This window comes from Sitophilus oryzae, unplaced genomic scaffold (genome assembly GCF_002938485.1).
Source record: "Sitophilus oryzae breed Bouriz unplaced genomic scaffold, Soryzae_2.0 scaffold_471_pilon_pilon, whole genome shotgun sequence".
Classification (NCBI taxonomy): Eukaryota; Metazoa; Arthropoda; class Insecta; order Coleoptera; family Curculionidae; genus Sitophilus; species Sitophilus oryzae.
The window spans coordinates 126,761-142,883 of record NW_022147053.1 but is presented as its reverse complement, the minus strand read 5'-3'; the positions used below and the strand labels follow the sequence as shown (position 1 = coordinate 142,883).

At 32.3% G+C, this 16,123-nt stretch overlaps 1 protein-coding gene across 2 annotated transcripts in view; it reads right to left on the bottom strand.

Moving 5' to 3' along the window:
* Window positions 1-16,123, bottom strand: part of LOC115886206 (alpha-tocopherol transfer protein-like) — a 45,940-nt gene that overhangs the window by 13,285 nt on the left and 16,532 nt on the right. Inside the window, exons 1-4 of one of the 2 annotated variants that reach the window (XM_030905292.1) lie at window positions 4,088-4,172; window positions 3,783-4,023; window positions 2,390-2,484; window positions 966-1,116 (exon numbers count right to left, since the gene is read on the bottom strand). In XM_030905292.1, coding sequence (XP_030761152.1) covers window positions 966-1,116; window positions 2,390-2,484; window positions 3,783-4,011 — 475 coding nt within the window. In that variant the 5' untranslated portion in view covers window positions 4,012-4,023; window positions 4,088-4,172. Of the gene's footprint in view, window positions 1-965; window positions 1,117-2,389; window positions 2,485-3,782; window positions 4,024-4,087; window positions 4,173-16,123 lie in introns of those variants that run through there. The other variant, XM_030905293.1, reaches the window with a different exon arrangement.

Sequence of the window (16,123 nt, the reverse complement as noted above, 5' to 3'; positions counted from 1 at the left end):
TAAGATTTTGTTTTTAACTTTCAATAGCGGGAAATAAGTATGAAAAAAAAATGTTTTTAAAGAATTATTGTTTTTATAACATTAACTTTGTCACACTAAGCTTCTTAAGGTTTTTTATATATAAACTACTTGACTTTTTAATTTTAACTATGTATTCGTGATTTGTATAAATAATGTTCTTTCTCTAAAAAAAAAAAATTGACATAGATTTTTGTGATAGGTTAATTTGAAATTGGTATTTTGTTATAGACACTACACTGATGAAGGCTGTAATGTTGGCCGAAACGAACTTAATCAGAGTTTTCCCGAACCTAAATCCCAAGAAAATAAAAAAAAAAATCAGAATTTTTAGAAACAAGGTTCAAGAGTATTAATAAAGTTATATTCACTCTAGTTTTTTACTTTTCGTATATAATATTTTTAACCAAAGTTTTAGTAAATAAGAAATAGAATGGCAACACCGTAGTGTGCTTTAAATGAAAACAGTGTACTATATGCAGAATTTTATGCCGCATCCAGTTATCTACAGAAAATTAAACTTGTTTTAAATCAAAAAAAGTTCAAAAAAGAAAATCTCTGAAATAGATAATAATATAAAAATGTCATTGTATATTTTTTCCGCATTTCTTCCCATCAGAAGATTTTCAGATACAGAAGAATTGTTACCTACACGAAATGTGAAAATATTCTGTTTTCAAGCAAGTTTTTACTCGATGATCATTTTTTTTTTATTTTATTTTATTGTGAACTCATATTTTCCTAAATACATATCTGTGAAACTATGGCGAGTGCCACGACTATACTTTGCCTAGTTAGTAGACCACGACTATAGAGCTACGTCAGTTGTCACTGGAGGCGAGAACAAAGGTCATATAAAGTGGCAGAAAAAGAACAAAGGATTTGACAAGGAGTAAAGCTACTAGTTTCCTTATACTATGCTATTATATCAGAAACGGGGTACTTACCAAATCGTACAATCAACATTCTCCTGCCCTCTTTGTCAACATAAGGCGGTATACTGAAAATTTCAGTTTCTCCTATATCCCAAATTTTCATATAATCCAAATCGGTAAAGAATTCCGGATAAGATTTTTTAAAGTTTTCGTGGTTTACAATCTGCAAAAAGTTAATACATAGTAATTTGAATAAATTGATTTTTCAATTTATATTTAATTACATAAATTATACAGGGTGTTTCAGAAAACATGTGCCATCTCTCGTGGGAAGATTCCTCGCGTAAAAATAAGATTTATTTTTCATATCAACATAGGTCCGATTGTACTTTGTACTTTGTTTCGTAGCTTCGGGGTAATTTGGTAGCTTGGTAGGTAATTTGAATGCAATTTTGAGGGTAAAAGTTACTATAAATGCGACATATTTAATGCTAAAAATTTGTCGTCATATTCACCACGGACGTGCATATGGGTTATCACAGGAATATTTTTTCAAAAAAGGCATGTACGCCACTGATTTTTTTTTCTTTTGTTAGCGAAATAGTGTAAGCAGTTTAATGCCGATTAAAAGTTGTCTCTTGATATTTTGTCGATTTCGGCCTCCTTGATGAGATAAACGTAATTTTTTTAATTTGCCTTGATCCAAGTCTAATAAAAACTTTTAAAAAAGTTTAATATCATTAACTTGCGAAAGTTTTAAATAAGTACTCATTGATTCCTCATCAAAAAATATGAAAAAAAGTTCCTATATACATGGATATGAAAATGCATAGTTTTAGAGTTACAGGATATTAACACTTTTTAAAATCAGGTTTTTTGTAATTATTTTAAATACCATAATTATTTTATTTAAAATTTCTGTAGGTTGGACTAATAGTAATAATAACTAATATTTATTAGTAAATAAGGTAAAATATGTAATTTATTAATTTCATTTTTATTTTTATTTTATTAATTGTAATTAATAAAATTGCATTTATCTCATCAAGGAGGCCGAATTCGACAAAATATCAAGAGATAACTTTTAATCGGCATTAAACGGCCTACTCAATTTTGATATCAAAAGAAAAAGGTTAGTGACGCACGTTTTTTTTTTGAAAAATATTCCAGTGATAACCCATATGCACGTCCCTGATTAATTTATCGACACTTTTTTAGCATTAAAATATGTAGCGCTTACTTTTACCCTCAAAAGTCAAAAAAGTCCTTGGAAAAAAATTATAATAAATCGAAAAATTATTAAGACTTTAACACCCTGTAGCTACGAAACAAAGCAGAATCGGACCTATGTCGATATGAAAAATAAATCTTATTTTTACGTGAGGAATCTCCCCAGGAGAGATGGCACATGTTTTTTAAAACACCCTGTATAAATATAAATATTACAATATAGATAAATTATGGGTGTTGTAGTTGAATTCAATTTAAGTATTTACCAGTCTGTGTGCCATTCGTATAATAAAATGGCGTGCCCTCAAAAACCTCAACAAATAGGCATCGTCAGTTCTGTCTGGATCACATTCTCCTTTTTCTAAAAATAAGAAATACCACTTAATAAGATATATCTTAAGAAATATTGGGTTAAAAATGTAATTTTGGCCTATATTTATGACCACCCTGTATAATATTTAATCAATTACTATTAAAATCTAAGCAGTGTGTAACCTTTTCTAAAAGACAGGCTACATAAGTTTATAAAAAATAACAATACCGAAAAAAGCACCAAAAAGTAGCATAGTGATGTGAAAACCACATCTTTGTATCTCTACTTATAAATGAGAAACCCTGTAAAACACATGAAAATGGAACACTCATTACAGTGTGGCGCCTCTCATACGCCGCGGAAGCTCCCCATACAAAAACACACTAGATAAAATCAGGAGCATTTAAGTATTCTATTAATTGGTGAATACACACTGCATTCACCAACTAACAGAATCATATCAATTCTTTCTGACGTAGGATAAGTTTGCATTTCCGGCAAATTTCTGAGAATTTTTTTGTTTTAACTGACATAAAATGATAACTAGTTGTTAAAGTTGGTCTAATTAGACAGCTATGTTGAAGTAACGTCAGACATATCACAGCCACCTAGATTTTATCAAATAATAAAGATCTACTCAGATCAAATCGTGTAAATGAAAATATCTAGGAAAATCTTTGTTTGAGGGGTAGGCAACCTTAATAGTATTTTGAAGATACATGAATTATCCATTGATTATAGTAATAATATACTGGGTGTTCCATTTAAAATAAAAGAGTAACATGCCTTTAAAGGTGACCAATGTTCAATATTAATTTTGTCCCACCCTGTATAACTTTTTGGATCAAGTTGTAATTTGATTTAAAGTATAATAGTTAATTTAACTACATGTTACGCTGTACCGGGTAAATTCCAATTTAGGTAGCTTTTATTGTAATTTAAAAATTGTTCTTTATTTCTAGAAAATGTTAAATATTTCAAAAACCTTACATTTTAGTCATATACTTCTCTTATAAAACTCACCTTTATTTTTCTCCCAGAATCCGAAAATCAATTAATATATAGTGTGTTCCATTACAAAAAACACAACTTTGATATGTAACTTTTTTTGGGGACATGCTGTAGAACTCTCTATATTTTTAAAAAGCGCTCTGAATTAACCTACATATGCTCACAAAATTTAATTTCAATACAAACTGTCGATCTCCTTGGAGCCTCCGCGGCGCGCGTATGAGAGACGCTACCATGTACATTGTTTTTTGTTTTCGTTTCACACACACACACACACATACACACACACACATTTTCATTAGACAAACAGTTAATTACAAATTAATTTTACTTACCAAAGATCATATTTCTAAATTCTTCAATTATTTGAATCTTGAAGTCGGGATCTTCGTTGATATTTGATTTCGCCCATTTCATGATTGAATCATTCTCATCAGGTTCATCCAAGCATATGGAAGGCGTTGTTTCGACAAAGTCTTGGTCGTTTTCATCTGCTTCATCCTTTTTGTGGAATTTGTGGTCTTCCGGGTCCACACAAACTCGAACCGTAATTACTTTGGACATTTTTATGCGATACTGCAACAGACAATGGGAGAAAATTTGAAATAAAACTTCCTGTTCCCATAAATTAAATAGATACCTAGGTAGTATGTATTGTGTGTTTCAGTGGTGAATATTTCAAGGATTTTTATCTCGGTATATAGTGAGATAGATATTAGCGTGTTCTGTGGAATGTATAAAAAAACATAGTTAAAATTAATATACGAGTATTTAAATACAGTGATACACGTACCGGGTGAGTCTCAAAAGCGGCTCACCCCTATAACTTTTTTATTTTTTCAGATAAAAAACGAGACTTGGTATGTTAGTATATGAAATTAGGATCGATTGACGTATTTAATTGTTTTTGGTCACTTCCTGTTTCACCGGAAATGACTACAACTTTTGATTTTTAAATGACACTCCCGGGTTTTTTTATGTATTCGATAGAAAATGACACTCTGAATAGAATGACCGATCATATATTAACTTTTGACATTTTTGCATATGGTTTATTTGAAATTGTAACATGCGGTTCATAACGACAATTTGACTCGAAATACCAAGTGTGTGGTATCAAATTATTCGTAAAAAAATGCTTTTTCCAAATATGCTAATGAACCACACTTGTTTCATTTGAAAATATGGTATGATTAAAAATACGATGTGGGCATCTTTTAACCGGCCAGAACAAGACACGAAAAACATTAGACAATCAAACCTATTTTTCCAAGGCTCCTTGTTTAAAAATTAGTGTTTTTAACATAGCCATGGCACTCTATATCGAAATTTAAATACATTTTTTTTAAGCGAGAATGTCAAAAGTTGACATATGATATGTCATTCTATTCAGAGTGTCATTTTCTATCGAATAAAAGTAAAAATATACCGAGGGTACCATTTAAAAATCAAAAGTTGCAGTCTTTTCCGGTGAAAGAGGAAGTGACCAAATACAATTGAATAGTCAATTAATCCTAATTTATGTCATATACTAACATACCAAATCCCGTTTTTCTATCTGAAAAAAAAAATAAGAAAGTTATAGAGGTGAGCCACTTTTGAGACGCACCCGGTATAGTCCGTATCTACACTGATCGGTAAGAAAAACGGACACGTTTTTACACCAGGAATTTGAAAACCACCAACTTATCAAGATGCTTTCGATAGTTTCTCGATAGTTCGTTTTTTGAGTCATCTATTGAGTAGTGAGACTTTTAATTCCCTTGTCCCGGCGACATTTTTCCGTTTCCTATACGGCTAGCGCAACCGATTGCGTAATCGCATAGGAAACGGACTCGAGACTGCAACTCCGTTTACTAAGTGGTCACCGCAACCCATGCAAAGAAGCGCTTACAATGAACTTTCTAGGTATGCTTTATTTGTAGTCACTTATAGCACAGAATATCTAGCTACGCGTAGCTAGATATTCAATAGGACACAGAAAATGGGACACTCAATATTACTTGTAACCGCTACACTATAACAAAACTCTAAGAATTAAGATTTAAACAATTTAATTTGACAATTAATCAAATAAATAAAGTTACAAAAATATTATTCCAACAATGAAAATCACAATAATTCCATTCATTGCTTTATATAGGGTGGATTGCTATAATTGTAATGCCATGTACGTATAGGTAAAACAGGTAGAAACCACCACCATAGCAAATATATTATATATCCTTAAAATGTAGTCAGACGGTTAGTTTTTAAAGAACTCTTAAAAATGCCTAAGTTACTCTTTTTATTTTTTTTAATACATATAAAAGCGTGTTTTATTAAAATTCTAATATTTCAACCATGTTTCACAAGGAACCAACCACCGACTCAGCACTATTTATTAAAAAAAACAGATTGACATACCAACCACGTCTTAAAGCTGTGTTGCCGAACTGCCTTGCCAATATTAGCATATAAAACGTTAAAAGTTACCTATTAGATCAGTGATTCCCAAAGTGGTCCAGGTGGACCCCCAGGGGTCCACGGGAGACTTGCTGGGGGTCTACGTAGGCGTGAACAAAAAATGGGGGTCCATAAGATGTTAATGGGGGTCCACGAAAATTTATCTGCTTTTGATAGTAAAGAGCAAAAATGTAAGCATAGTTTTTATAAGGGCCTACCTACATTGTTTTAAGTACCTATCTAAGCAGATAATATTTTAATAAGGCAAGCGACTGTTACTTGTCCAAACTTGCGTATTCGATATTACGTACAATTTCGTGTACAGACTTGCAAAGCGCTATCCGCCCGACAATGCTTAATGCTTGTTCAGACATGAACTTGATCACCACTATAAATACTTGATGCCAAAGGCAAACGCATTCATTTGTTTCCGGAATTTCGAAAAAAGGCGGAATTTGGAAAAAAAGTTGTGAGAAAATTTATATCTGTGTTTGCTAGTGCCGGAGAAAAGTAAGTAACCTACCTTTTTTTTGTTATAGTACTTAAGTATTTTGTTTACGTGTACTAGTCGGTTGATCACAACGGCCTGTATAGATAGGTAACTTAGTAACTTACAGATATTTTAATTGTCCTCTTTCGATTTGAAGACAAACACAGCACGTTTTATTCAATTGTTTTTTCACGAGAGAAACACTGCCTCTCTAAAAAGGCCGAATAAGCAATATTGCAGAGCAATTGCAAATAACTACTAATTTTATAAAACAGTAATTTCATAATCATTTTAAATTGGTTTTGAAGTAACTATTTTATCAAAACTATTCCTTTTCGGAAAGAGCGAGCGGTGCGCGGGCGACGGGAAAAGGGCGGGGCTTGGACTTCGATGCCAGTTTGTCACGTTTTAACAATGAAGCCGCAGACAAAAATACGCAAATACACGGAGCGCGTGAACTCATTGATTTAATAAAATGTTAGTTATCGTTTTTATGGACAATTTTGGGATTTCGACTTTTATTTTTCCTACACAAATATGATCAGTATTCGATACTGAGTACACCAATTTTATTTATACTATTAAAAATTAGTGGTAAATTATGTACTTTAAAATTGATACCGTTTTGTGAAAACGTCTGTATTTGACTCAGCGGTTTATTAGTTGGTCCCTTTACAAGCCGTAATTCTATTTCCGCGTGCTGACAAAGGCTGCGGTGTGATACCTATATTCAGAAAAAAACTTGGTTACTAAAACATTTTTTTTTTACAGGTAAGGTAACTGACACGAAACATGGCTACAGCAAAGAAAAAATGTCGACAATATAGTATCGATTATTTGAAATATGGTTTTGTTCCATCAGAGGCAGACAAACAATTGCCCATGTGCCTATTATGCAACAAAGTTTTGAGCAATGACTCTATGAAACCATCAAAGCTCGAAGATCATCTAAAAAGGTGTCATACTGATAAAATAGGTAAAGATTTAAAATATTTTCAAACATTGAAAGAAAAATATGGAAAGAGACCCACCATGCACAGTATGTTCGCTTCAACATCTCAAAGTAACGATGATGGCTTGCGGGCATCTTACAATATCTCATTACTTATAGCAAAATCTGGAAAACCGCACACTATCGGAGAACAATTAATTTTACCCGCTGTTGAAGAGGTTTTAAAAACTGTTTTGCACAAATCTCCATTTGACGTACTAAAAAGAATTCCATTAAGTAACAATACTGTACAAAGACGCATTGATGAAATGAGCTCTGATATCGAAAGCTTTTTGTGCAATCATCTGCAAAAAACTCATTTTTCTATACAACTGGACGAGTCAACGTTACCCAGTAATGAAGCATTACTATTGGCATATGTCCGATTTATTGTTGAGGAAGAAATTCACGAAGAATTGCTATTTGCCAGAACTTTGGAGACTGACACTAAAGGCGAATCAATATTTAATGTCCTGAGTAATTTTTTTACGGAAAAATCGATCCCATTTACAAACATTATTTCAGTGGCAACAGACGGAGCTCCTGCAATGGTCGGGCGATATCGTGGGTTTATAAGTCATCTCAAAAGAATTATACCAGGACTTACAGCTATTCATTGCGTAATCCACCGACAACATCTTGTGGCAAAACATTTAAGTGACAGGTTGAACCAATCTCTTCATTTTGTAATAAAAGCTGTCAACAAAATCAGAAGCAATGCATTGAATACGCGTTTATTTGCTCAATTGTGCGACGAAAATGATGAAGACTTCCAACGACTGCTCTTACATACTGAAGTACGCTGGTTGTCGAAAGGTGCATGCTTAACGAGATTTTACTCTGTTTTCGATTCCATATTAGAGTTCTTAGAAAGTAGAGATCCAGATTTAAAAGAAAACTTGATCAAATTCAAAGCAGACATTGCGTATTTGACAGATTTGTTTAAAAAATTTAATGATATTAACTTGCAGTTACAAGGGGACAGCCTGAATTTAATAAAAACAAAGGGGATAATTTCGGCTTTTCTTGGGAAATTGAAATTTATGAAGCAAAACATTAGTCGGCGCGAATTCTCTCAATTTCCAAACTTGTCGCAGGTAGAATGTATTGATGAGGATATCCATACCTACAGTCAACATTTAAGTGCTCTGCATGATGACTTCAAAACCAGGTTTGAAGATATACTGACGATGGATATACCACCATGGATCATAAATCCATTTGATGAAACGGAAGTGGCCAATGTTGTATTACAAGAGGAGCTGCTCGAGCTAAGCACTAATGAGGAGCTGAAGGTGAAATTTAGAAAAGGCTACCCAACATTTTGGCTGCAAGCAGAAATACCCGAAAAATATCCTGGACTGTGGGAAATCGCAAGGAAATTTTTAATAGCTTTTCCCTCGTCATACCTTGTCGAAAGGAGTTTTAGTGCCGTTACAAACCTCTTAACAAAAAAAAAAAGGAGCAAATTAAACATCACAGAGCGGGGGATTTGCGGTTATTGCTCACAAAAATAAAGCCAAACATTGATCGTTTGCTGACACTCCATCAGATACATCCTTCCCATTAATTAAAATTATGACCTGAACCTATATTACCTTAATATTTTTTCTTGTAATTCTATTCTTTTAATAAATAAAGTGATATAAAATGTACCATTTTTCGTTTTTATTTTACATATCGGAATATAGGGACAGAACTCAGAAGTGACACAATTTTTATTTTTTGGCGACTTTAAGAATGTGGTAGAAATGTAGCAGCAGGGGGTCCACCGAAACCAGTAAAATTTTGAAAGTGGTCCACGAGAAAAATAAGTTTGGGAACTACTGTATTAGATTTATCTCTCAATTATGTTGCTTTTTTTGGAATCCAGAATAATAATATCTCATTATTAATTTAAATTTATTAAATTTAACACCTATGCAGGTCCACCTGTCATAATAATAATATTATGACTCATTATAATAATATCATTTGCATTCGTTGCGTTAACCACTTAGTAAACGGAGTTGCATTTCTCGAGTCCGTTTGGTTTGGTTTGGTTTGGGAAACGGAAAATGCGTCCCGGCGACGCGCGACGCCGACAAATACAGTGCCGAAATTAAGAGTCCCAATCTATTCCAACTGTCTTCAGATAAACTATACGTGCTTATATGTAATTATTTTTTTAGTAATATGATTTTATAAAAATACAGACTTTCTTAACACTATCAATTACTACCTTCTCAAATGGCGTCAGAAAATGTATCAGTTCTATGAACAGTGTAATCGATTATCACACCACAACATTTTTAAATCCACCTTTATTAAGTTTCATAAATCAAATTAAATCAGTGCTTGCCTGCGCATTATCTGTAAACAAAAAAAGCAACCATATACAGGGTGAATGGAATTGCTTGTACCAAATTTCTTCAGCATACATCAATTAAGTATTGATAATAATTTCAATCAAACAATTATCAATAAATTAATTTACTGGACGCCTTTTTTTTTCGATCATACGGTATATCAGTGTAGCCGGACTTTACAGGAAAACTCCAAGAATAAAAGACAGGAATCAGCAACGATGAACTAGTGATCCTTAAAAAGGAAAAAGGGACGCAAACGAGGAACGAGGCACCATTTGCAACTTGGTTAAGCAGTAGCTCACACTTTTTCGGTGGTAACGCTCGCAAATTGTGAGCTACTGCTTAACCAAGTTGCAAATGGTGCCTCGTGCCTCGTTTGCTTCCCTTTTTCTTTTTTCAGGATCACTAGTTCATCGTTGCTGATTCCTCCCGTATTGATGAAGCCGGAAGGGCACAAACACTAAGTGTCTACGGGTAGTCATATTTTAGTCATGTTTCATGGCTAAACTTGCTGTGGGTTTTGCCCAATAATTTCTTTCTTCTTTTTTATTACAGTCCCCACGATAACATCTTTTGTTTATTGTTTTCTCTGGGCCAAGGTGATAACGGTAATGTATGTTGGAGTGCCTCCACAGCGGTTTTTCGGTGGTAAGTGTCTACGGGTAGTCATATTTTAGTCATGTTTCAAGGCTAATCTTGCTGTAGGTTTTGCCCAATAATTTCTTTCTTCTTTGTTATTTCATTCTTTATAGCGTGTACCCGCGACTTCGTTCACGTCGAATTAACCATTTGTAATGGTGATGATAAAGCAAAGCAAGAATTTCCATTAACATTCAAACTGGATAAAATTCTCTCACATTTATGTCAGTATGAGAAAAAACAATATGGCGGTATTATTATATAACTTGGTAAAATTTGAAGGGTAGTTTCATCTCGTTGGAATTTGACTATGGAAAAATCCGTTTGCCAAAAATAAGCTTTTTACGCCAAACAGTTTAAGCAGAGTCGTGGTTAATCAATTATCCAACTTTTTGGAACACCCTGTATGATCTTTTAAAAAAATTCAAAATATGTAAAAAAACAAAATAAATTATGCGTGTCCAAGCGTTTTCCCGAAAGACTAACCGTTATTTAAATAACAAATATTGTAATATTTGAGGGGCGTTTTCATCCTCTTGGGATATGAGATTCGAGAAATCCCTCCTTATCGAACCTCTACACCCCACAGTCAATTCGTTTGCCAAAAATCAGCTTTAAAAGTCAAGCAGTTTAAGCAGAATCGTGATTATTCAGTGGTCATATTTTATGAAACACCCTGTATAAATTTTTAAAAAATCTTAAAATATGTAAAACAACAAAATAAAATATACGTGTTTAAGCGTTTTTTCGGAAACTTGACCGTTTTTTAAATAAAAAATATTGTAATATTTGAGGGGTGGTTTCACCCCTTTGGAACTAGAATTTCGAAACATCCCTTCTTATCGAATCTGTACAGCCTAGAATCAACCTGTATGCCAAAATTGAGCTTCTTACGTTGAGTGGTTTGAGCAGGATCGTGATTAATCAGTGAGTCGCTTAAGGATTTTATATATTAGTATAGATTTTAAATGTTGAAATCAGGAAAACTCTTATAATTTGTACGTATAGAAACCTCATTTATACGATCTCAACTAGCTCATGGTTAATTTATTTTATTATCGCACTCTGTTCAGCATTAAAAATAATTTGCCTACGATTTAAATAAATTTCTGTTGATTTTTATACCGATGTGTTCAATCTATACGCGATATTCCAGCAAGCACGTTTTATTTGTTTCGCATTATGGACTTCTAAAACGGAAGAAATAGGAGAAAGCTAAGATGTCCTTCTGTTTAAAGATTCATGTTACATATCGTACAGAGCCTAATGCATTTTAACCAATAAAGCTTTATTAGGTATATTTTCTCCTTTTTAAGTCGATTTGTGACATTTTTTCCTAGAGAGAGACCACTATATATAGGGGAAAAGTTATGTAATTAGAGGATAATTTCCGGCTAAATAAGTGTTTATATAATAAAAGTTTATTTTGCTTAAGGCAACAAGGATCGTCATAAGCCTGTTATTTAGATGTGGTATACCATAGGCACAGATTAGGTATACTATAAGTATCCATGGGTATACCTTATTTCGATGTCATTGGGTATACCCTATTGGCAAGCGAATTCTTGTGTCGGTGTTTACATGTTTAGGAGTGAATCGCTATGGCGAACTAGTAAGTCGGAGAGAAAAATGCGAAGTATTTATTAAATAACTACTTAATCCGAGGCTAGATTTTATGCGCTTGGAGAAATACTTGCTCTTCTTTTTTTATTCAGTACGTCTTATTGTACTGACCATACTGACTATAGTCAGTATGGTCTGTATACAGGGTGGCTCGAATTCGACGCTCATCATTGGGATTTCGGAAACCGTAAGAGATACAGGATCGGTTAAAGGGAGGCAAAGTTGCGCAATTTGATTTTCAAAATGCCGTATTGCATTTTGGAAAATTCCGAATACTTCCGAATATATTGGAAGAAAACGGAATTTTCAATTTTGTTTTTAATTGTTTCCTGGCTTTTTTATTAAGATAACTTAAAATGAAAAACACATTTTCATGGCCACTTTTTCTGCTCTATAACTCCGTGTGATTAAATATTGACTCTGACGTTTCGGCTTCTCTGGATTTTTTTTTCAATTTAATTAAATCCTTTCATCACTCTTAAAACACTATATATAGTCACTTTGATATTTGCCGACGTTTCGTACAGAAAATTCCATCACCAGAATATTTGATGCAAAAAAAATTAAAAATTAAAAATGCAATACGGCATTTTATTGAGCATTAAATTGCGCAACTTTGCCTCCATTTAACCGATCCTGTATCTCTTACGGTTTCCGAAATCCCAATGATGAGCGTCGAATTCGAGTCACCCTGTACAGGGTGAGTCAACGATAAAATAAAGTCCATTATCTCATTTGTTTATTTTCTCCTACCAAAATTTGGTAGGAGAGTTTTATAGAGATGAAGAAAAAAATATATGTAAAGATATTTTAGTTAAATGCTACAGGGTGTTCAAAATATATTTATGAATTTCAACTATTTAAAACAAAAAAATCATATTGTTTAAACGGTACAACCTATATATTTTAATTTTTTCTGATAAATTTTACAAAACTCTTCAACTTTTATTAAGTATGTCATATATTTTTAATAGTTTGCGATTTATTCCATTTTTTTTCTATTTTTACCCATATTTTTAATACAATAATTACACTATAACATCAACATCATAGTTGCAATGACAAAAACTATCAAAATTTCATATGTCTGTTAAGCAAGTTAAGAACAAACCAAACTTGAATTTTAGTTTAATTTGTTGTAATAAGTATAAATGGCAGAGATAATAGTTCCAGATATTCTTGAAAATAAATTAGTTGATGTGACTGATATACACGAACAAACCAAGAAAAACATATTTTTAGTTCAGTACTACATATTATATGTATAGTACCTTGCTAAGTATTATAAGAACAGATGCAGATTATCTAAAAAACATTTTCAGTGTATAATGGGACGGTTTTGCGGCAGTAGTAAGTAATAAGTAATATTGGTTAACGAAATGAATTATAAACCAGAATTGCCACATGAAAAAAACTTTACTTTATGTCAAAGAAGATTCCTATATCAGTAGTCCTCAAAAACTAGGTATCTAGTATGACCCTAATCAATGGCTATTCACCCCAAGGGAAATCCAAGTGTCATCTTTCATAATATAGAAATTCTCCAAGAAATTCACGACTGCAATTTTAGTTTATTTGAGTTTTATTATATTAGTTAAAATTAATTAATTTTAACCAATAATAATAATTGTGTAACTAATTAATAAACTACTTCTTAATGATAAGTAATACATATTTTTCTTTTTACATGGCGACTATGATGTTTTATCATAAATTGAAAAAATTGAGAAATTCAGAATAAGCCGCAAACTATTAAAAACTAAAATATCTTTACATATATATTTTTCTATATCTGCTACCAAATTTTAGATAACCAACTTCAGAAACAATGGCATCACTGATAATTTTTTATCATACTGAGATCTAACATTTGTTGAAACAAATTGAAATATTACAAAAAACTATTAATTTTAGGTATATAACATTATTCATAAAAAAGTTATGGAATTTTATGCAGTCTAAAAATAAAAATACGGTGTTGCATTTAAAAAAAAACATAATATGTTATATTTGCCCGACTTTTTTAAAGCACCCTGTATACTCTATAATAATTTTAAAAGGTGTATCTTAACCTTCCCTATAACTTTAGTATTTAAGATTTTTTTGTAAACCTGGAAACAAATGTGATAATGGACTTTATCGGAACTTTACGAAAATCGGCATTCATTGGATTGGTGTATTGCATTTTTTGCACTTCTCAGTGTTTTGTGGTGAATTAGTGTTTTATTTGGCTGTTTTTCTGTTGTTTTTGGTTGTAACACCAAAGGATTCCGCCTGCAACAACTGTCCTTAAAGCGTCTTTAACTAATTTAAGAAAAACTGCTTTTGCAGTGGCGAAAAAAACCTTTTTTGCTATTGGTAGAAGTAACAAGCAGTATTTAACTTTGTAGTAATTGTATAATGTTTTGTAATAAAAAATGTTTTAACAAAATTAATAATTAGATTTTTAAAAAAAATCAATAATCTATAATACACGTGTAAAGTATTACTAAAAAATACCAAAATGAAGAGATAATTAGGATTTTACGCTTTAATTCAGTTCATTACACATAATTATTAATATCGGACTAGAAATTAATATCACTAAATTACCCTATTTTTTGACATCTTAATTGAAAATTGAAACTAATACTTTTTAATATTTTAATATCTATGGAACTATAAGTAATCGCTATTGACCTATATTTTTATCGGCAACATTTAAATATAAACAAAATAAAAATAATGTAGCATTAACAACAATTATGTAGAACAAACAATTTTTTGCATTTATTGTTTTAGAAAATAACAGAAAAAAAACGAAAACTCGTGACATTAAGATAGTAGATCTTTTAAAAAAATTATAGTCCTATTATCGACTAATTTCGGTAATTTTAAAGTTAAACGTAAACTAATATTACATATATTTATTTTTATGTATAATAGGTATGTTATTGTTTAAGTATTAAAATTGTTTTAAGTTATATACCTTGTCCATAAAAGCCATTACATGTTAAGTGTATTGACAAAATAGCTCATCATGTTTAAAAAATGTGAACTGAATGACAATAACAATAATCATCCGTTTTATCTATTTTTAGTTGGACGTGAATGTAATAAAAATGTTAAGTAAAATATACTGACATTAAAAATGCCACGTCTATTGCGGGTGCTTTAATTTTCTCAATATTTTGACAGAATTGAAGCCTTCGAAAGGTGGACCCGACGACGAATGCTGATAATGTCCTGGGTCGACCATGTGAGGAATGAAGACATTCGCAGAAGAGTTGGTCTATATAGAAGAACGTGAGCTCTATGGAGAATGATCAAACAGAGAAAAATAGCCTATTTGGGACACTACCGGAGAACTCTATCACTTTTTCAGAGTCTAATTCTCTAGGGTAGAATCGAAGAAGACCAAAGAGGAATAGGCAGAAGAAAGCTGTTCTGGTTGAAAAACATTCGTTATTGGAAAGGCATAGAAGACTTCCAAGCACTCCAAGTCGCTGCAATTAATAGAACCATAACCATCTGATGAGAGAGAAGAAAATGAACGCTGTAGTGTAACAACCCAAAATTGAAGAGGTAATATTTTAGCCAACTGTATAACAAACAATTTAAATGAAACAAAGGAACCTAAGTTGTGTTAATATTTTTTTTATTGTGATTACCTCGGATGGGCTTCGACAGAAGCAATATTTTTGGAAATTTGAGGAGAATAGTTTGTAAATAGCCCTACTTATTTTATTAAATGAAATGAATGGAGTGCCGTACTCCGCCTGGAATTCACGAGTAAAAGCACGACAGAGAAAACCCCGATCACCAGAGAATCTAACTATGCTGTCCTGAACTTTAATACATTCAAAACATGCCACATTTATATCCTTCAAAACTGAAGAGAGTTAGTTTAACGGGCCCCCACCCGGTAGGTACGAAGTCCCTGGTTGCGGAGATCGACGCTAAAATTGAAAGTCTGGTGCAAATATCTCTAGATTATAAGTTATTCTATTTATTGTTTCTGGTTGCCCTTTTGCGAGCTAAAGCGGCACATACATTATCAAACAAATTGTGCAACACAGGCTGTTGGGCAACCAGTTGCCTATGTATGGCCCTGTTTGATGCGTTGCGCAATTGTTTGATAAGTTTCAAGAATGTTTGAAT